The 24,239-nt window shown below is 36.0% G+C and overlaps 1 protein-coding gene across 1 annotated transcript; it reads left to right on the top strand.

Annotated features, from left to right (window-relative positions):
* Nucleotides 1–21,616: 21,616 nt before the first annotated feature.
* Nucleotides 21,617–23,169, top strand: LOC133871575 (uncharacterized). Its single transcript, XM_062309004.1, has 6 exons — nucleotides 21,617–21,719; nucleotides 21,822–22,060; nucleotides 22,161–22,388; nucleotides 22,453–22,545; nucleotides 22,632–22,733; nucleotides 22,798–23,169. The coding sequence occupies exons 1-6, from the start codon at nucleotides 21,617–21,619 to the stop codon at nucleotides 23,167–23,169; spliced, it is 1,137 nt and encodes a 378-aa protein (XP_062164988.1).
* The last annotated feature ends 1,070 nt before the right edge of the window (nucleotides 23,170–24,239 follow it).

A 24,239-nucleotide genomic window follows, 5' to 3' on the forward strand; every position in this document is an offset into this window, starting at 1 on the left:
AATGTGCAAATTAAAAGGAACTAAGGCTAAGGAATCCACCAAACCAAATCCAACAACTCACACTTCTTGGTTTCTACTTGAACACCCAAAGAACATTAAGCTTAGGGTGTCATTCAAGTTTCTCAACCACATACTCTAGAACCATTAAATGAATCCAACTTAAAGATAAATCACAAAGAGTATCCATTTGAAATCAAATCATCCAATTTATCCATTCAATGAACAAATCACAATGGATATCATCATTCAAATCGATAAAACAATGTATCCATCGGTTGAAACACATTAAATGTCCTATATCTACCAACAACCACATTCATTGCAAAAGATAAAGCATTTAAATGAATGAAACTTGAATAACAAATATGATATATCATCAAATGTGCAAGTATTATAACAAGAGTGTGAGTGTCATCAATGGAAAGGTTTCATCCTCAACCTTAGTTGAGGTTACTAGCCTTCCATGACTAAGAACACCACAAGAAAATGAAGAACAACCATGGAAATAAAAAGGAAAGCTTTACAAAAAGAAAATGTCTAAGAACAAAAGCTACTGAAATACACTACAAAATGCACGAAATCAAAACCTATCTACTGTTCTCTGAACTCCCCCTACAAGGAGGTATGGCTATGGCTTTTATAGAAGGAAATTAGGGCTAGAAACCCATGTAAAATGACTCCTCTAACCCCCTATAGGGTTCCTCTCTTGCTAGAGACAACCAAGGTCATGCAACCAGCATGTTCTGCTGCGAAAATCAGAGGGAGAGATGCTTTTTGTCATGGAGAAGCTCCTGATTGGGTGTTGTGGCGCGCTTCTGCAAAAGTAAGTTCTGGGAAATTTCGATCGATCGACTTTTATTCGATCGATCAACTTCGGGCAAAATTCGATCGATCGACTTTTAAGTTCGATCGATCGAGTTCTTCAGAACTTCCAAATTTTCCAAGCAATTCCACATGAATTTTGCCATTCCTCACTTATTAACCTACAAAACATAAAAACACAAAAACTAACCAAAGCATCAGAAAATAACAAGGCTAAAGGTCTAACTTATGTAAATCAAGGGGTCCAAATAGACAATAGTTTGCACTCATCAGTCAGCCATGAGGGCGCCATCTTTTCGGATTCCCTGGAAGAGGGCTCTGTATATGAAGTCGTCGGTTGCTGCCTCAACATCGAGCCGCGCCTGGTTGAATCTCATGAAAAAATCTTTTAAAGACTCCTCGGGTCCCTAATGCAGTGACATCAAGGACCCAGATGGCTTTCTCCTGACCCTCCCGGCCATGAACTACGTGAGGAACATCCTTCCGAGGTCGTCGAAGTGACGGATGGAGTTTGGTGGAATTTTCCTAAACCAGTCGCGGGCGTTATCCGAGAGGGTAAGTGGAAAGGCTCGGCATGCTACCATCTCGGGCGTCCGGTGGAGGTCCATGTGAGCATGGAAATTATCCAGGTGTCCCACAAGATCTTCAAGGCCTGTATAGAACGGAATTTCCGGGATTTTAAACTTCTCAGGAAGACAAATGTTGGCCACATCCTCGGTAAATGGAGAGGTAGTCTTTTGCAAAAGATTTTCGACCAGGGAAGCCTTTCCCTTATCATCCGTTGGATAGCAGCAGTCAGAACATTGCATCTCTATTCTAACCGGGCGATCATGCATTGCACCGCCCTTTCGGCCTCGGTTTGAGGAGGGGGAACGTGCGCGAGGATTTCTTCCTCTTGGTCGTTTCTTTCTCTGGAACCCGAACCTGAAGAATGGCATTCATAGTAGCCAAATCCTCGATACTTTTGGCCATCTGCTCTATCTTCTCGTTTAGCCGAGTGATTTGAGGATCATTTGAGTTTCCTTCCTCTCGGGCATTTCGAGCATCCCGAGACACTCTGTTCGCTTCTGATCTAGTGTTCACCATAGCGGATTTTTGTAGAGAAACGTCACAAGTCGTTCCCACAGACGACGCCAAATTGTTGAGACAGTTTTCGGTAGGTGACGTGTAGATCAGTGATTCGTCAGAGTTCTCCCTCTTTTTTCTTCGATCTGCAAACAAGAACAAACACTGCGTTGGGGGGGAGGGAATGCCGACAACCCCGCTCCGATGCTTAAGTAAGTGTATTGTTCTTAGAGAAAATGCGCAGAATAGATTAATCAGCGTACCTTAATGAATGAGGGGACCTTGGTATTTATAGAGACTAAGGAGCAATTGAGATTTTTCCTATATATGCGGGAATCGGTAGTTGATGAAGATGTGGCCTCGGGCGCACGGATATTCCGGGTTCCACGATCGCTAATCTCGGGCGTTTGATCTTATACGAGCGGCATGACATTGGTGAAGCTTCGGGCGCACGATCTAGTCTGATGTCGTGCGTCGTGTCCCTTAAATCCCGGGTACTCCCGAGATAAACGCGGATGTTAGCACCGGTTGGTATCCGGGTCGGGTGAACAGGTTAGGCCCTGATGATGTTGGTGGGCCTGGATGGATGAAATTTTTGAACCGCTCAAGCCCGGTCGGGCAGGCCCAATGGGCCTTGTGCTCGGGCTGGGCCTGACTACCGAGGAGTACAATACTTTTCCCCAACAGAATGGGTGTCACTATTTTGCCAGGATCCAATTAGGTTATATTGATCATGTTTCACTAACAATCCTCAAGTCGAGCGAGAAAGCAAGTGGATTATAAAATCTAGGGGTAATTACCTTTTCCCCCCATGAACTACCAAAAAATGCGCAATGTCCCCATGAACTACCAACTCGACCAAAATAGAGCATTCAACTACCAAAGGCAACCATTTTCCCCCCTTCCGTCAGTTTTAAAAAAAGAAACAGTTAACAGGTCATGTGCCGTTTTACATGAGGGCATGTTGGAAGATGGTGGTAGTTCATGGGGGGAAAGAGGAAGATGGTGGTAGTTCATAGAGGGAAAAGAGGAAGAAAATGAGGGTAAAACGGCGTGTGACGGTCATGTGACCCGTTGACCGTTTGTTTTAACCCCTTTGACTGACGGAAAGGGGAAAAATGGTTGTCTTTGGTAGTTGAATGCTCTATTTTGGTCAAGTTGGTAGTTCATGGGGGGCATCGCGCATTTTTTGGTAGTTCATGGGGGGAAAAGGTAATTGCCCCTAAAATCTATCTCGTAGCAGTAGCAAGAAGGAAGTAGGTAGATTGACAGATTCTTTCTTTCTAGGCAGAGGGCATATGAATAAAACCTATCTCTTTTAGGGAGCTAGGCTTTGGTGCTATGATATAACTCATTAGTCAATAAAGCTCATGGCAGGTGCTGCTATTTAGTAAAGCAAGTTAGCAGAGCTCGGTACCCGGTGGATCAAAAGAAATTTCGTCTTTCGGGGAAGGGTGAAAAATTCAAAGGGATAATTGCACTGGTGGTCACTGTGGTATGCCATAATTATTTTTCACTCCTTATGGTTTAAAACGTTCATGAGAGGTCCTTGTGATTATCAATAATTACAAATCGATCCCTGGAATCAAATTCCGTTAAAAATTTTAATAGATTCCGTCAAATGCCACGTCAGTTCCACGTGTCGCCAATAAGATGGCGACACGTGTCTATCTTAATAAAAAAATATAAATTTATTAAAAAATAAATAAATACACTTATTTTTAAAAAAAACAAAAAAACAAAAAATTAGAAAAATAAGAAAAAAGGGATGCCAAGGGGTGGCCGCGGCCTCCCTAGTGGTCGGGAACTAGGGGTGGCCTAGCCACCCCTTGGCTTCCCTTTTCTCTTTTTCTTTTTGTTTTTCTTTTTTGATTTTTTTTAAAAAAGAAATAAGTATATTTATTTATTTTTTAATAAATTTATATTTTTTTATTAAGATTGACACGTGTCGCCATTTTATTGGCGACACATGGTGCTGATGTGGCAATTGACGGAATCTGTTAAAAATTTTAACGGAATTTGACTCCAGGGATCGATTTGTAATTATTGCTAACCACAAGGACCTCTCATGAACTTTTTAAGCCATAGAGAATAAAAAATAATTATGACATACCACAGAAACTGACGATGCAATTATCCCAAATCCAAATTCCAATGATCTGAGCGTGTAGAGGTCATTCACAGGAAGTATTGACCGAGCTGTTTAGTACAAGGATCAGAGCTCCCCACCAACCGCCCTCGCTGATGTACATGTTGTCGCTGCCGAGGTCACTTTGGGCATTCCCTTGACTTTTTATTTGTTTTACGATTCCAATAGATAAGGGCTGATCATTGATTTTTTTTTTTTTTTTTTATTGTTAATTAGTGTTTTTACTTTATCTTGCATGAGGTCAAATCATGTGTTCATTGAAAATACTTTAAATGTGCACATTTTTTTTAAAATAAAACAAACATTATCAAACTTGTTTTGACGTAACTCTTGGATTTTATATTTAATTTTCGAATATTGTTCGAGCATTAATTTTGAGCGTAACATTTTAATATAGGAAATCATAGTAGGAATTGGTAGAAAGTTAGATAAAAGAAAAAAGATAAGGAAAAACTATAGTTTAGTTTCTCCAAACTACCAGCCGTTTTACAAGTAACCCTAAAAATTATTAACGCTTACTTTGGCCCTCAAACTACCAAAACGTTTCAAAAAAGCTCATTCTGTCGAAATAAATATGCCTATAATATTCATGTCATGTGTCATTTTTTAATTAAAAAATTAAAAAAACTAAAATTTCATTTTTTTATTATTTTTCAATTGAAAAATGAAAATAACATGTGACAGTGGTATTTCTCTATATTTTTGCAGTTGTTATGCACAAGTGCATGAATCATTCCCAATTCAAAACTCTTGCCCACTTCCCGTGAATGGTGAATGTGACCGACAGAAGAAGACAACGAAAAACAAGAAGATGCAGATTGTCCTGGTGAAAGAAGGAAAAAATAAATAAATAAATAAATAATTAAAAAAAAAAAAAAAAAGATGCGAATGTGATGAAACATGAAATGCAGATTTTTTTTTTATTATTATTATTTTTAGAAGAAAAGAAGAGGACGCCTAAGGCCTTTTTCCTTTTTTTCTTTTTTCTTTTTTCTTTTTTTTTTCAGAAAGAAGACTAGCCCGGTTGATGGCTTAACCATTAACATCCATCTCCTTTATTTTCACTTTTTTTAAAAAAAAAAAAAATCAATTTTAAACTTTTTTTTTATTTTTTATATCACATCAATATTTTTTTTTATTATTCAAATAAAAAAATTCACTATAAATTCAACTCAACAATCTTTATCAAACACACCCAAATTTTGATAGCGAGAGTTTGGCTTTTTCTTCTTTTCTTTTTAAAGAACTTAAGTTGAGTGCAGAAAAGAACAATGGCCTTTGTGAAGGCAAGACGCTAGCCGCCAGTAGGCGGTCGTCAGTGCTGACTGCTGAATTCTCTTTTCTTTAGCTGTTTAAAATAGCTAGAATATTGCTTGCTAACCAAAATTCTAGCTATTTCACATCGTTTTGCTTCGGCCACCAAAATTTTCCGCCTTCGTCGCAACTATCTGTTACGTATGGGAGAGTGGAAGCTGGGCTAGTAGAGCTGCAATGCAGTAGTATGAGTCATTGTGTGGTCTGCTAGTATTTTCCATTCCTATCATCGCTAGTAATTAGCTTTTAGTCTTCTCACAGGTCTATGCTACCCAAGAGTCTTAGTGTTGTTAATGATATATGAGTCTTAATTGTTAGAAAAGTTGAGTTAGTATAGGAGTCACAGAGAGAAGGATATTCCAGGTGGAACTCTATTTTATCATTGTATTTTGTTTCTTTAAATACCTGCATTGCTATGGAATAAAGGTTAATCAATAATTTATTCCAACCTTACATTTGTACAAGTCCAGAGCTTCTCTAATTACTATAACAAATGAGGTTCATGATTATTCGAAAATCCTATCATTATAATTGTTTTATCTTTCTTTTCTCTAAAATATGGAAGTCAAGGAAAAACAATCTTGGTAATTTTCCAGTTCATAAACTAGTTGTGCGTTCAGTTTCTCAAGCACGTAAAATATGGAAGTCAAGGAAAAACAATCTTGGTAATTTCCCAGTTCATAAACTAGTTGCGCGTTCAGTTTCTCAAGCACGTAACATTGTCTTGCCACCCTTTTACCATATTTACATAGTTTAGGATCAACCTATTCAAAAAAATCACAATATCGGTTAATCTGTAAAACTAATAACAAAGATTAATCACCAAAACCCGTAACCTTGTTGTGTGATAAAAATTCATTCCAGACCCACAATTTTTCTCTCCAACACGGGGCAGTAACCAAAACCCTCATTCTTTTGCAACAACAAAGGCAATAAAAAAGACCCACAATTTTTAGCAATAACAAAGACCCACTTTTTTTTTCTTTGCAACAACAACTAAGGCAGTAACTATTAAACAATCAATTACTGATAATCTAAAACAACTTAAAACCCAAAACTCTTACATACGAGTAAAAAAATGGATTATCAGTAAACATTTGACCGAATAACAAAGACCCACATAAGAATCGGATACAAACAAGCAAGAACTATTCATACTCACCACAAAAATACAATAACAGAAAAATATCAAGTAACGTACTTGCCTTTCAATTTTCGCAACCCACAAACCTACTAAAATTTTCTTCTGTGTGGGTAATTTTCACCATCATCGGCCGCTCATAGAAACATATGTGCTGACCTAAAGATGTGGCCCCACTGTGCGTGGACCCAAAGGAAGCATTTTTCGTTGAAGGATCCATCGGCTTGAAGCAAAGAAACCCTAGAACCTGTCGGCTTGAAGACAAATAAGGACACAATACAGATTGAAATATTCGTGGTCCTTGTCTTTAAATGTATGAAGCACGCGTGAAATATTTGAAGATCAATTCAATAATTGACCACATCTAACTAAGGGTAAAATGGAGAAGATGGCATGGAAAAAATCATGTACGAAGCACATGAGACACTTTTCGTCAGAGCAGACGAAAATCACTAACGGATGGACCATAGTGACAAATTTAGAAATTTCGTTAAGGCACATTGCAAATTTGTAAACATTAGAAACAATTAAAAAAGTAGTCAAACTTTATACGGTTAATTGTATTTTCTCCTTTTTTCTTTTTTTTTTTTGGATGAATATTTTCTCCTATTTATTTATTTATTAACATAATAAGTGGGCCAATGAACTGTGCGTTAACTTTACTTTGGGATGTGTTAGTTGCACAACTAAAAGTGTACAATTTTTACACAACCAAAATATATTGGTGGAATCTATGCACGGTGAGACCCACATAGATAGATCCTACTAATATGCCTTGATTGATTATGTAAAAATTGTGTATTTTTGATTATGCAAAAATTATTTTCCCTTTACTTCATATGACTTGGCCAATTGTTAGTCTAAAATTGTTTTAAAAATATTCTAGCGATGAATCCTGTCCAGGTGTGCTGAAGAGGATCTTATCCAAATGAAATGAGACTATCCACCTCTTTAAAAGAGCTAAAGAAAAGAGAATTCAGCGCTGGTGACTGCCTACTGGCGGCTGGCGTCTTCCCTTCAAAAAGGACGCTGTCCTTTTCAGCACTCAACTTCAGTTCTTTAAAATTTGTCTCTTTCTCTCCCTTGCGCTTTCATGTGATAGAGATACCTTGCCACACAAAATCATAAAGCTAGTTAAAGAATCAAGATAGTCAAAAGATATGTCTTGAAATGATAAAAAAATTTGTTTTTTCTTTTTTTTCTTTTTTTTTTTTCTTTTTTTTTCTTTTTGCACCTATTTTTCAGAAACAAACTAGTTTTTTCCTCTATTAGTTTTGACTTTTTCATTGAGCTTTCCACAATTCAGCTGCTATGTTTCACGCTAATTATAATTTTTATTTTATTTTTATAAAAATAATCTTTTTACATTTTTTTTTTGTACTTTTTTATTTTAATTAACTATTAAATCTAGAAGACCCACATATTTACATATTATTGATTTATTTTTTTTAAAAAAAAAAGTATAAAAAATGTATAAAAGATGCGTAACATGTCTCTATTTGTTATTTGTTTTCTGCTGGGCTAGTCTTCTTTTTTCCTTTTGAAAAAAATAAAAAATAAAAATCTGCATTTCATGTTTCATCACATTTGCATATTTTTATTATTATTATTATTTATTTATTTATTTATTTCCTTCTTTCACCAGGACAATCTACATTGCATCTAAGGGTGTACAAACGGTGCGGTTATAACCGCTTCAAAACCGCTAACCGCTTATAACTGCTAACCGCCAACCGTTTATAACCGCTAACCGCTTTTAAAAGCGGTTATAGGTTTTGGAAAAAGCGGTTAATAACCGTTAACCGCTTTTATATATATATATATATATATATATATATATATATATATATAAAATGTAAAAAGTAAAAAACCTGGAGGTTAGTAGAGTAAGAGGGGCGTCGTTTTGGACAATGTTTATAAACATCTTTTTCTTTTAGCCTTTAGGGTTTCACTTCATTCTTCATTTCCTCACCTTGCCGCCGCTCACCCCTCTGCCTCTAGCCTCTCCAGCGTTGTTCCTCTCCTCTCAGCTCGTGCCTCGTCTCGTCTCCGCCGCCGCTACTTTGTAGTTTGTAAGCATCTCTACTCAATCTCTCGCTTTCTTTCCCTATATCTCGAAAAATAACTCTCTGAAACGACCATTCACCGAATCACCATATCCTAGCGATTCACTTTCCATTGCTGCTCTTGGCTTTTTTAGGGTTTGTGCAATCTTGATTTATGTGATTTTAAATTGTTTGTTTTAGGGTTTCGGTTGTGGAGGACTGATTGAGGGTTTCAGTTTTAGGGTTTAATTTTTCTATGTATTTGAGCTCCAATCGAGTGGGTGTTAGTTTTTTTATAGAAATTTTGGGTTGATTTTAATGTCGGCAGGCCGAGGTTTGGATTTGTATGCTTTTTCGTTTTTACATTGTTTGATTTTGATTTTGATTTTGATATTAATTTTGGTTGGTTTTCCGTTGTTTCAAGCCGTGCGATGAAGAGTCCGTAGGAGAGGAATACGAATTGTATTTGTATTTCTGTTTAGATTTGTTTTGGCTCTTGGATTTCATATCTGCACTAAAACTAGCCCAAAAGTGGCTAAAACAGGCCCAAAACAAGTCTAAAATCGGCCCAAAAAGGGTCCAAGACCCAAATTGAAAAGCGGTTATAAAACCGCCGGTTATTTCCTCAATAACCGCTAACCAGCGGTTATAAAAATAACCGCCTCCGCCTAGGCAGTAAGAGGTTGCGGTTGGTAAAATTCAATAACCGCCTAGGCGGTTAGCGGTTACGGTTTTAGCCAATAACCGCCGGTTATAACCGCTTGTACACCCCTAATTGCATCTTCTTGTTTTTCGTTTTGTCTTCTTCTGTCCGGCACATTCACCATTTACGTGAACTGGGGCAAGAATTTTGAATTCTTTTTCTTTTTTTCGGATTCCCTACACACCCATTCACGTTTTAACTGTAGCCATGTCTATCTATTTTTTCCAAGCTGTTCGTTTTGCAGCCTCTTTTAACGCATACAGAACATTTATAATAGTCTCATTAAATTTTACTAACTAAAATAATTAAAAATTATTTTTCTTTATTCTGGTGAGCTACTTTTATAAAAATTTTCTAGCAGTCTCACAATTTTAACTATTCACTATTACTATTCTATTTAAATAATATTTTTCAAATTTCTTTATTTTTTCTCTATTTAATATTTTTATACAACAAGCTATCGAACACCTTCATCTTGAAAGAAAGACAAAAAGATAAAAGATAAATGAAAGAACCATAAGGTTTATGTCAAGGATAAAGAAACCATCATGTCCATGAAATAAGGACATCATCATGTAGGAGGGATAGGAGATAAGAGAAGAAAATGGAAGGAAAAAAAAAAAAAAAAAGTGTGCTGGTCATGTAAGAGAGAAAGGAGAAACAAAATTGGTGAGTGAATATTACTCATCAAAATTAGTGAGTATTTTCACTCACTAAAACTTTTTTATTAAAGTGATGAGGCTGCTGAAAGTGATTTTTTAGTATTTTTATCAAATTGACTCACCAAAATAGCTAAAAAAACTATTTTTGTGAGGCTATTAAGGGCATTCCTAGTAGCCTCATCAAATTTTACTCACCAAAGTAACTAAAAATCACTTTTCTCTGTTCTGGTGAGCCACTTTTTTAAAATTCTCCCAGCAGCCTCACCATTTTAACTATTCACTATCACTATTCCATTTAAATAATTTTTTTTCTTTCAGATTTCTTAATTCTTTCTTTATTTAATCTTTTTATACAACAAACTACCATACACATTCATCTTGAGATTAGATCATTGCTAAGAAATTCACAGAAGTTTTCATTTGCTTCTCAATCAAATTCAAGAAAGAAAAAATAAATGAAAGAACCACAAAATTTATGTTAGGGACAAAGAAACCTTCATATTCACGAAATAAGGACATCATCGTGTGAGAGAGATGGGAGATGAGAGAAGAAAATAGGAGAAAAAAAAAGTGTACTGATCATGTGATAGAGAAAGGAAAAACAAAATTAGTGAATGAGTTGGTGAATAAATATTACTCATCAAAATTTGTGAGTATTTTCACTCACCAAAACTTTTTGGTTAAAGTGGTGAGGCTGTTGGGAGTGGTTTTTTAGTGTTTTCATCAAATTGACTCACCAAAATAGCTAACTATTTTAATGAGGATACTAGGAATGCTTTTATCAACGCTTGGCTCTAACCCTTCAAATTACCAAAATATTTTTAAAAGGTTCATTTTGTTAAAATGTATCTATAATATTCCAGCAATGTGCCATTTTTTTAATTAAAAAATAATAAAAATTAAATTTAAAAATAATTAAATAAACTAAAATAAATAAATAAAAAATGAAATTTTAGTTTTTTTTTTAATTGAAAACTGACACGTGACAAAGGTATTATAGGCATATTTTGATAAAATTGGCCTTTTTTGAGGCCAGACTCCAAATGTTGTTAGTTCGTAGGGTTACTTGCAAAATAACTGCCAATTTGGAGGGCTAAAGTAATTTTCCCTTATCTTTTTTCTTTTATCTAACTTTCTAGCTACCAATTCCTACTATGATTTCCTATATTAAAATGTTACGCTCAAAATTAATGCTTGAACAATATTCAAAAATTAAATATAAAATCCAAGAGTTAGGTCAAAACAAGTTATGATAATGTTTGTTTTATTATTATTATTTTTTTTTTTAAAAAAAAAAAAAAACAATGTGCACGTTTAAAGTATTATCAATGCAACACATAAGATTTAACCTCGTGCAAGATAAAGTAAAAACACTAATTAACAATAAAAAAAAAAAAAAAAAAAAATCATTGATCAGCCCCTATCTATTTGAATTGTAAAACAAATAAAAAGTCAAGGGAATGTCCAAAGTGGCCTCGGCAGCGACAACATCTACCTCAGCGAGGGTTGCTGGAGGGGAGCTCTGATCCTTCTACTAAACAGCTTACTCAATACTTCCTGTGAATGACCTTTACATGCATGAGACCATTGGAATTTGGATTTTTCACCCTTCCCTGAAAGAGGGAATTTCTTTTGATCCACTGAGTACCGAGCTCTACTAACTTGCTTTACTAAACAGCAGCACCTGCCATGAGCTTTACTGGCTAAAGAGTTACATGACAGCACCAAATTAAAGCCTAGCTCCCTAAAAGAGATAGTTTGTATTTATCTATCTTTCGCTTGGAAAGAAAGAATCTGTCAATCTGTCTACTTGGTTCTCGCTACCGCTACGAGATAGATTTTATGATCCACTTGCTTTCTCGCTCGACTTGAGGATTGTTAGTGAAACGTGATCAATATAACCTAATTGGATCCTGGCTAGAATGGTGACACCCATTCTTAACCAATTCCGAAAAGGTTTGTTCTAGAATTTAAAGTGTGGATAAGACAAGCAACGAATCCGATTGTGAAAGATGCACTTGGAGTGAGGTATTGCGAGAGAATGGTTTTCATTTGTTAGCTTATGCATATAGGAAAAAGCTAGTTGGTTAGACTTTAATGCATAAATGGTCTAGTATTAATTATGTTAATTATGTGGCGCACCAATCAGTGAAAAAAAATGTTATTAAGTTATTTGGAGTAAAAGAGTTTAAGCGAGTAGGCATACTTCTTGGATTCGTTTGGGTGTATGATTTTATTTATTTATTTTTTTTTTTATTTTTTTGAATTTTGATCGAATACTGAAAAATTAATTAATTTTGAAATTATGTTCGGATGGTTTAGAAAAAACGAAAAATAAAATTATGAAAATTTGTTTGAGGAGGTGAAATATAGTTTTAAAAAATTGACTATTAATAGTTAATAGATTAATTAATGTAAACTTATTATCATTTAAGTCTCATTGTCAATAGTTGAAAAGGCAATATGTTAGTATCGAATCAAGATTCCCTACAATTTCTTTAAAATTATAGATTATCAAATTATGTGAAAAATGCTATATGTTAAAAAAGTGAAATGTTAACAATGATAATTGGAAAAAAAAAATAAAATTCTTTTTTAGAAGTTCTTACACTTTATGTCGTTGAAAAGCTTTGAGTAAAATACTGTCTTTTGGTTTAGTAAAGGAGAAGCATCTTTTCAAAAGTGAATAAAAGGTTTTTTGGGATGATTTTTTAATTTTGGTTACCTCAGTAACATGTCATATCTTTAACATGTAACATTTTTTATGTCATTCGATATAAAAAACGGTCTGAATTCACATAATTTGAAAAATCTAAAATTTATTTGAAATTGAAGAGGATCTTAATCTATTAGTATCAATATCAATACTATCATACCACCAAAACAGGCCTACACCGATCAAGATTATGACACAGGACACGTTGAAAGTAGGCCCAGCTATATCTATCATCATGGACAATCTAACAGTGGAAACTTGATAGGTACATATCATCAAAAGAAACGCTATGTGCTTCAACAGCAGATAGGTCTGTATTCGAACCGAGCCAAACTTGAGGCTGTTAGATTCAACTCGAATACATAAAATATGGGTTCGAACTCGGCTCTAGCTCCAGCTGAGTTTTGAAGAGTTGTTCGAATTTGGCTTGTTAAAAGCCTAGCCTCCAATCGAGCTCGAGCTCGATTGGAGTTCTATAATATCTTTTACTTAAAAAATAATAATATTAAAATTAAGTATAATTTTAACTTTGATCTATATTTCACAGTAGTATTACATATATTATGTTTACTATGTTAATATTTATACACTACAATTATAGAATCTTATATTTATAAAACTCATATATATATATATATATATATCCCTTTTTCTGGACGGTTTTATTTCAAACCGTCTATAAATATATAGACGGTTATAAACAAACCGTCCGTAATTAGAAATTACAGATGGTTTGATATAACCGTCTATAAATGCATCGACGGTTGTTAAAAAACCGTCTGGAATTTTCTAATTTTGGACGGTTTTTTAACAATCGTCTATAACCTAATTTTCTAAAAGGAGTAAATCCCTCAGCTCGATCAAGATCGATCCCCTTCTAGCTCTCTCACTCTCTCTCTCTCTCTCTCTCACACCCAGTCGGCGGCCGTCTACTGACCCATTCTCCGGCGCTCTTTCTCACTCAGTCCGACTCTCTCTCTCTCTCTCTCTCTCTCTCTCTCTCTCTCTCTCTCTATCTCTATCTCTCTATAGCTCAGGATCCGTCGGCCGGCTCTCTCTCTAGCTCGTACTCCATTCGGCCCCTATCTCTGTCAGATCGAGAAGACGCCGGCCCGCCCTCACCTTCTCCAGCGACACCCAACGCGTCCTTGCAACTAGCAGCCCCGGGAGCCACACCCCTGATCGACGCTCGGTGTAAAGGTAAGTGTGCTTCAATTTTTTTTGCTTTTTTTTTTTTTTTTGTTCGTGTGTATGACCAAGCAATTTGCCCTCTTTCTAAATGCTAAGCATGTCTGTAGTCTACACACAAAAAAATAAAACCCTAATTTACCAAATTCTTAAAACTGCTGATCCGATTAATTTCATTGAGAAATGCTTATACGATTTAAGGTCTATTTGGGATGTTTGAAGGATTATTTTCGTCCTAAGTTATCACTAGGGTTTCGTATTTAATTGAAAGATAATTGGAATGAAAACAATGAATGTAGTTCCCCGATGTCCTAATGCAAGCCTAAGAAAGAAAAGGAATTGAAGCCCTCAAAATAGGAAAATTAAAATATATATATATATATATATGTATATATGTATATACATATATATGTATATATGTATACGTATATACATATACGTATATGTATACGTATATGTATATACATATATATATATATATATATATACGTATATGTATATATATATATATACATATATATATATACATATGTATATATATGTATATATATATATATATATTGGGAGTACTTAGTGTAAATCAATCAAATCAATTTCTCCCCTCTCGACTTGTCCTTCATGCAAAGAACTATATTGTGAACCTTTAATTCTTGTCCATACAACAAAGTTTCTTCTTTCCAACCCCAAATTGACTTGGTAACCACTCAACAATAGATTTCATGGCTCAAACACAACCCCCCGTTCAACCATCTCACCAATCCTAAAGCCCTCAATCATCCTTTATCTTTTTCCTATTTTGTCAAATTTAGTGGAGTCACACATTCTCCATTCTCCATTCTCTTCAATTATATGTAAGAATATTATTATCAGAACAACACTTTAATTCTGCCCTATAATTTTTTTAAAATAGATTTGGGACCAAGTAGCCTAATAATTGAGAGAGAAAAATTTCTAGGGGAACGTTGAAATCCTAGTTGCACTCATGGACGTACATAATTTAGAAAAGTGAAAGAAAGCAGAATTTGTGTGAACGAGTGATCAGTTAGTTGTGGATAATTTCAGGGTCTTAAAATAAAAAAACAAATGGTTAAAATTTGTAGAAATATACTCGCTAAAATACTTTAGGACTTCTGAGAGACTTTTGAATTTTATAATTCTATTTTTGTTCTCCCTGTCTATGAAAGGAATATGAGTTGGCCTGTATTCACTTGATGTTGTAAAAAATTAGCAAGTAAGCAGTTGATAATCTTATACTTATATCAACTATCTTGAATTTTTCTGCTCTTGAGGTATCTTATCTCGAAATATTTGGACTATTTTGTGATGTAGTTAAAAAGATGGATAAGAGTTTGATGAATTTGCCGCAAAGTTCGCGAGAGTATAATCACGGGGTTATGGCGTTTGTGAAATTTGCACGTGAACATGAGAATAGAAAAAGGGGTCATTGTGTGCCCCTGTAAGAAGTGTTTGTTGGGCAAATCATAGTCCTATGAAGTTGTATTTGCCCATTTAACGTCAGGTGCTGAGATTATTGAGGGTTACACTGAGTGGATAATGCATGGGGAATCACTTGTCCCTCATGTTGATAACAAGACAATATATGAAGCTCCCAGGACGCTTCAAGTGGATAGCATTCCACTACATGGGGGGTCCAGTGGGATGCAAGACATGCTTAATGACGTTTTTGCGATGCACGATGTTTGTGTAGAAGCCGATGGGTCTCAGGTGGGAGTTGAAGCCGAAGCCAAATCTGTGGATGTTGAAATTGAAGACTCTAACAAGGGGGCGAATAAGTTAGAAGAATTGCTAAAGGATGCCGATACGCCACTCCATGGAAATACATAACATAGCAAATTGGGAGCTATTGTGCGTCTATATAGTATTAATTGTATAGGCGGTTGGAGCAATACATCATTCTCCATGTTGCTCGAATTCATCAATGAGCTGATGCATCCGGATGCAAGTTTGCCTAAAGACACATACGAGGCGAAAAAGTACTTGAGGGATTTGGGCCTTGAGTATGAGAAGATATCGGCTTGTCGCAAAGGTTGTATGTTGTTTTGGAGGGAAAATGAAAAGTTGGACAAATGTACATTCTGCAATGAGTCCAGGTGGAAGGATGACTTAACTAATGAAGATAGGTCGACAAAAAGTTTGAAAAAAAAAGCCGGTCAAAGTGTTGCATTGGTTTCCTCTAATATCAAGGTTGTAAATGTTGTTTATGTCACATCATACATCGCCACATATGAAGTGGCACGCTCAAGGTCGTACAAAAGACGGTGTGTTGAGGCATCCAACCGATGGAGAATCATGGAAGGCATTCGATTCATGTTACCCAGTCTTCGCATCAGACCCGCGAAATGTGAGGCTAGGTCCTTTTGGGAACATGTCCTCTAGTCACAGTACTTGGCTGGTAATGTTAGTACCCTACAATTTGCTTCCTTGGATGTGCATAAAACAACCGTATTGTATGTTAAGCTTGATTATCCCTGGTCTGAGTGCACCAGGACAAAATATAGATGTGTACCTAGCACCCCTTGTAAGTGAGTTGAAGGAACTATGGGAAGTATGGGTACAAACTTTTGATGTAAACTCGAAAAAAATATTTCACAATGCGTTCGGCCTTGATGTGAATGATAAATGACTTCCCAGCATACGGTGATTTGTCAGGTTGGAGTACACATGGATGGAAAGCATGTTCTTGTTGTAGGCATGAAACGCAATCAACGTAGCTAACTTATGGTAAAAATTTTTACTTTTGGGACATAGTCGATGGTTGCCTCCGGATCATCTATGGAGAAGAAACAAGAGACGATTCAACGGTGCACAGGAAATAGTTGGTCCTCCCAAAGTGCCGGATGGCGATGAGATCATGAGACAATTAAAGTGTGTTGTCAATCGAGCAAGGACCGGATAGAAGCTGCCGGCTGGGGAAGTTGATTGGAAGAGGCGAAGTGTATTATATGATTTGCCTTATTGGAAAGATCAATTACTACGCCATAACATTGATGTGATGCACACAGAAAAAAATGTTGTTGATAACATACTTGGCACGCTATTGAACATGAATGGTAAAACCAAAGACAACCACGAAGCACGTCAAGACTTGCGTAAGATGAAATTGAGACCAGAACTTCATCCATTTACCACGGAAAATGGCAAAACACTTTTTCCCGCAGCTTGCTTCACAATGACGAAAAAAGAGAAGACTGACTTCTTGCAAGTGTTACATGATGTTAGAGTTCCAGATAGATATTCTTCAAATGTGTCACGCTATGTCAAGCTCAAGGAATGTACTGTTGGGGGTTTGGAGAGTCATGACAATCACATAATCATGCAACAACTCATGCCAATTGCACTTCGAGGAACCTTATCGGATGATGTTGTGAGGTCTTTAATCGAGCTATGTGGGTTCTTTATGGATATTTGTTCAAAAACACTACTGGTGAAAGATCTGGATCATTTAGAGAATCAAATACCCATAATCTTGTGCAAATTGGAACGAATATTCCCTCCGGGTTTTTTTACATCCATGGTGCACGTAATCATACATTTAGTACGGGAATGCAAACTGGGCGGACCGATACACTACAGGTAGATGTATCCCGTTGAGAGGTAATGTTAAAATTCTGTTAACTTGACATTTGTTCAACCGAATGACCTATTACAATATATATTTCTTATGTGACGGTCTCATGGTCTAACTTTAATGTAGGTGTCTTGGTAGATATAAACGTACCATTCGTAATAAGGCCACACCCGAAGGGTCTATTGCAGAGGGTTACATTGTAGACGAATTGTTGACATTTTGCTCGCGATATTTAGTCAACGCACCAATGGTCCACAATAAGGCCCCAAGACACCAAGATGAATCGAGAGGGGTGACCAATTGGATAAAACTTGATAAGATCACATTTGAGCAATCACACCAATATATTTTATTCAACTCTGACGATTTCCTCCAATTTCGCACATGAGTCACATTATTAAATACCTATTGTACGCCTCTAAATACAATGAAAAGTAATCAAATACATCTTTTGTTGACGTATAGGATGCACATGGAGTCATTAATGGAACCAAATAATAGGGAACGTATCTCGCATCAACAGTTGGTGAAGCAACAGAAGGACCAATTCTGTAGCTAGTACAAGTCATACGTAAGAAAATTGTTGGTTTGAATAATTATTTGCCTATAAAAGCATCATGAAACCCCGTTTTTTAAATAAGGTGTCTAAATCACAGGTTGATAAGTTGGCCGAGGTGGATAGAATGGCATTGGGAGAGAAACTTGTAAGTCATGCCAAAGGCCCAATGTTCGATGTTGTACAATATAAGCGGTATGTGGTTAATGGCATGTTGTACCGCACCCTGGATGTCGATGAAGAAAAAAAAAGTCAAAACAGTGGAGTGTATGTCACCACTGAAGATGGTCCCACCTACTACGGTAAGCTAACTCGAATAATCGAGGTTACATACTACGACTTGACGCGGTATGTGCTTTTCAAGTGCGATTGAGCCGACATTCAACCGAATAAGGGATACAAAAAAGACGAATATGGATTCGATCTTGTAAATTTCAAGAACCTAATACACACGAGTGCGCGACTAACCGATGATCCGTTCATACTACCAAATCAAGTATCGCAGGTGTATTATGTCAAGGATCCTAAAAATCCAAATTGGGCTGTTGCTGTAAAGACAAAACCTAGAAATGTGTACGATGTTGGCAGTGGTGAAAGTGATGATTATCCCAAGTCTGACAGTTATCATGAGCACGAGCCGTTCAACGTCAATGTGACAAGAGACGTTGGTTTTGATGACATTGATTGTGCACGTACTAATGTACCAGCCACCCAAGCAACATAATAATTGTATGTATGAATATGGTTAAACTATTAAATAGAATCCAAATATATGGTGTCTAGAATGACTTACTTATAGTCTTCTCACTTTTATTTTTTTAAGCATGTCGTTTCTATTGCTGCATACTGTATATTTTATTTACTATTAAATGTGACCCATTTTAATGTGTTTACAGGTAAACATGGCCCTTAAACAAAGGACGCCGCAACCAAGAAAAGATTTTTGGACGCCTATAGACCGCACACCGGTTGAGCGACCGGTTGTAGGGTCAGACGATACGACACAAGACCCACAAGGGGGCATAGATTGTCAGTATGTACTACATGAGCGATCGATTGTAAGGTCAAATGATACGACACAGGACCCTAATGAGACACAAGGGGGTGTAGATTCTCAGCATGTACTACATGAGCAACCGGTTGTAGGGTTAGACGATACGACACAGGACCCTAACGAGACACAAGGGGTTGTAGATTCTGAACAATGTGTAGCACTGTAACGCCCCGCTTTTACAAAAAGCGTAAGTGAAAATTTTCAAATTTTCACGAGACATTACTAACTTATCAGAGGTAATTATTGGCAACGGAATAAATGTAATATAAATTGGGAATAAGTTGACACCTTAGAGCTACTACTGAAATACCTCAAAATATATAATAAGCCAGTTAGCATAATTATACAAACAGCAATACCAGTCATGCCTCACAGGGCTAGATAATTATACAAGCCAAATATCTACATATAACTGGAGAATTATAAGTATTGTCTTAAGTTAGGCTAATGAACTACAACAGGGTAGTCCTAAAATATAGGCTATCCAGCCTACAAAAACTGAACTAGGAACCGTCTATATGTCGGGATAGTCCTGATAATCCTCTTCTTCTTCATAGCCTGAACCATTACAAATACCATACAAAGAGAAGAAAACAACATAAACACTAAAGTGAGTCCGATGTTTCCAATAATAATATGAGTGCTGATTTATTTTATTAATGCAACACAATGCAATGGCCATATAATCACATGTATATACAAAATATAATCTATGGTCGCGAGTCATAGACATAAAATGAACATAAACATAATCATAAAGCAATGACAGTTTTAAGTGTATAGTTTTAGGTGTTTCCCTTTTTCCACTTCTCCGTTGGCCTAGGCACGGTTAACGTGTTATTTGAAGCCTAGGCTTCCTCCCTTTAACTTTTAATTATTTTCTTTGGGAGCTTAGGCTCCTGGAAACCTCGGAATCCCTGGTGACCTAGGTACACTAGTTTTTGTATTTATTATTCTCTTTTCAGGTACCTCCTCATTCACTGAGAACCTAGGAACTCACGTGAAGCCTCGCGTACCCACTGTGGATCTAGATCCAACAGCTTGTTATTAGACAGATTATTAAAATAATAAAATATGCAAAGCCACATGCACAAACAAGTAAATAAAACAGTAAACATAATATTATAAGAAAAGTCAACCAGCTTCGTCCTCAGTAAGTATAGAGATACTTACTAGTTTCTGCTCCAAATATTTTCCTTTACAACTGCATAACAATCATCATATGATGATAACGGATTAATAAAGCATTCTATGAAATCATTATTATTACCATATCTCTTCCTAGAAATTGCAACGGCTACAGATTTAAACATGATCTCTTATTTATCTATTTTAGTGCTTACTCACCAACTCTTATATTAGCACCACTAGAATTATCCATCACATAACATACCTTAAAATAAGGATACATTGTCATATAATCAAGCACACATATGATTTTACTTTTCTTTAATTCACACATCCTTATAACACATACCTAAATATTGCTCACCTCTTTTATCTTAATTTATATATATATATATATATATATATATATATATATATATATATATATATATATATCTCAAAAGCTCAACACATATACTCTCACACTTACATTTCTTGATCTATTTTAAAACACAATTTACCCATTCTAAATTACTAATCTCATGTAGTAAATACTCATCCACATGCTTACACATATACTCACATGTAAGTTAGCCAACTTTTCATACAACATGCATAATTAAAAGCAAGAGCAAGTCATAATTTCAAATAACAATAGGACTACTTGATCTATGAGAAGTTTAAGGGAGAAAATACTCACCCAAAGTTCCCCAATAACTTAAAGAGTGGAGGAGAGTTGCTGTCCAAGAGAATTTCACTTGTAAAGCTTGGTTTCTTGGTCTCAAAACAAAGGTGGTTTCCACTCACATTCCTCTACTGATTTTGTGGGAGAATGAGGGTAGTTTTGGAGCTTAATCTGGCTTGCTAGGTGCTGGAAAGTGAGGTGAAATTGGAGGATTTTCGTGCTACTTCTACAGCACTAGAGCAAGAGAGAGTTTTGGCTAGAGTTTGGTTTCTTCCTCATGAAAATCAACTCCCCATGCAACCTATATATAGCACTCTTGAAGGGCTGAGATCTAACCAACAAATCAACACCTCAATGGCCGGATTTGAGCCAGCCAACACCTCAAATCCATAGCTCAAATCTCATAGGTGACTATTCCATATCTTAGTTCATAATTGCATGATATCTAAGGAAATCTAGTTGGGCTTCAACCAAGATGGACTAACTAGGCTAACTAAATATGGGCATGATCGTTTGGCATCAAGTACCACGTGTGGGTCCCAAATTATTGGGTGGAAAAATCAATTTTCGTATTTAGCGGAAACTGCACCGCATTTGGCGAAGTCGCTCGATCGAAAATAAAGTCGCTCGATCGACTTCGACCCATAATCGCTCGATCGACCAGAAAGTCGCTCGATCGATTTAACTTTACTGATCCAACTCTCTACATGCATAACTATATAACTTAATTAGACTAAGAGTAATTCTTAAGCCTTATACTTATGCACATATTTTAATAACTTAAGTGGGGTGTCTTTCCCGGGTATTACAAGCACCTGATATGGAGTTTGGATCATCAGCACAATCAGGACCTGAGACTTCACAACATAGTGGTACTACTCGGGTGCCACGTATATTACGGGATGGGAAATTTTACACAATAGGTATGAATTATTTTTATATTTGATGATAGTCAATCACTTTGATAATCTTCTACTAATATAGTAATAATCAAGTTTGACTTAAATTTTTGTTATGAGTTGCAGATGAGCAGGGTAGAAAGAATGTTAGGACTGTTGGTAGTCGTAAGGACATATGGCACATACCTGATGGGGAAAGGGTGGTGATCGAATTCAACCTATCCTACCAACCAATCGGCCCGGGGGTCGAGAAATTTAGAAGGATTTGTGGGAAGATCATAAGAAATGGTAAATTTGTACAGCTGCATGGTAACTGGAGAACATTACCATTGGAAGGGAAGGAAGATATGTGGCGCACCCTAACGGTATGAAACTTTTTATTTTCATGTCAATCACTTCTTATTTATAGTTTTATAGGCTTACATTTCCAATTAATTAAACTATGGGATATCATTTTTTGTGTAGAAAAAGTTTTATTTTGAGCCTGTTCACCTACTCGCGCATATAAAAAGATTATCGTTGATGAACCTAGCAAAGAAAAGAAGGCAACACAGGTACGAGATAAAGAAGAGTCTAAAATTGAAAGAAGGTGATACCGTAGAGTCTGTGGTCAGTAGGGCTTCGACAACGCTAGTCTTCGATGTAGAAGACTTCGAAATGCAAGTTGATACGTGGTTGTCTTCGGTTGATAAGGTATTTTCATTTATTTATTTATTTTGTTGAAGAAATCTACATATTAACATTATCAAATTTATAGGAGAGAGCGTCGAAGTCCAAGACAAGCCGTGGCCAAAATGCACTTCTTCACACTTTGGGATCGAAGAGCATCGCACAGGTTGCACGAGAAATGGTACGTATAATAGATAAACGTTCACGATTTGTATGTACTGCAGTAAGATAATAAGCTTATAACTGATAATGTTAATGATATTGTAGGAGGAAGACATAGGAGAAACACCGAACCGAGATGATATGTTCATTGTCTCGCATACCAAGAAAGATGGGAACCCTGTGAATGCAGTGGCTGGGGAAGTTATTGTAAGTGGTAAATACGTAATATTAGTTCTATGTTCAAGTTTTCACCCTTGGATGTTTTATGCAGGCGAAGACGAGAGAAATTATCGACAATCAGTCGCCTACAGAACGAGTGTGTCCACAGGGGTTAGTCTATTGGTCGCATAACAATGCGTGTGCACAAGTGCTAGGACGAGAACATTCCGGTCGTGTACGCGGGGTAGGGCTAGGGCCGACTCCCGGTAAATCCACCTCTTATACCTCCGAACAAGGATCAATCTCTAGTGTGCCTACTCGCATAGAGCTAGAGATGGCTGCTGATATAGAACGTTTGAAAACTTTGTACAAAGCGCAACAGGAAGAGCTTGCAGCTGTCAAACATATGGTAGCCTTGATTATGGCAGAGAAACAACCATCAATGGGAAACAACGAAGAAGGTGATGTTTTGGTTTACACTTAATTTTTGATTAATCAGTCATTAATTGTCCCCTCTCTTATTGTTCATTGGGCTTGTTTTATTTTTATTTCAAATTCCACGAGAATAATTTATGGTTGAAGAGGAATGTTAATAGTTAAGAGGAATGTTAACTATTATATGCTTAGGTTGAATCTTGGAATCCTCGTGAACATGTCTTTTTAATTATTAGGGGAAAACATCGTCAACTCGTATTTTCTATTAGTTACAATTTTAGCTACTTATCAATGATCTCCTGTAGAACTTTGTACTCTTTGGTAGTGTAGGTGCTGAAATGGCTCTGTAGTGCAAAATACCATCATTGTTTTCTTTATTCTATCATTAGCTTAGCAGTGTGATATTGGCAGTTAAAAGTTAGCTACTTAATTCCTAATGCTACTACTAGTTAAAGAATCTATTCTATCATTTGAAGCGAAAAAGAAAAAATAAAGTTGCTTGTATGAGTATCTAGGCAGTTATATTATAATCATTATTTGTGTTTAGTTTTCACCTAAAAACATGTTAATCATAGCCTCATCAAGATGATTCTTACCTAACAATTTGGGATTTGTATACCTATTGCAGCAAACACTAGAAGGATAAATGAACGAGATGGTTGAAGCAAGCAATGCACACAAGGTCGTAAATCAGATTAATTCTCCTCTGGGTCGACTTGCATGCATTGATGATTATAATGGTGCATGGAATATAGGTTTTAATATTTTTGGATTTTAATTATGTATTTATATTTGAATTTTGTAATAGGTATGCATCAATTTTTGAAATATGTAAGCTATTAGACTGTTGTTGTGAATAGTTTGAATTTGGAAATAGATTTGGATTTGGATTTGGATTTGGATTTGGATTTGAATTTGAATTTGTATTTGAATTTAGATTTGAATTTGGGATTTTGGAAATGGATTGGGAATTTTGTATTAAGGATTTTTTTGGGATTTTAATTATATATTTCAAAAAAAAAAAAAATTATTATGGACGGTTTGGGCCCAAACCGTCCATAATTATTCGGGTATTCCACATACTAAATTCCGAACGGTTTGGGCCCAAATCGTCCATAA

Source organism: Alnus glutinosa, chromosome 6, assembly GCF_958979055.1.
Source record: "Alnus glutinosa chromosome 6, dhAlnGlut1.1, whole genome shotgun sequence".
Lineage (NCBI taxonomy): Eukaryota > Viridiplantae > Streptophyta > Magnoliopsida > Fagales > Betulaceae > Alnus > Alnus glutinosa.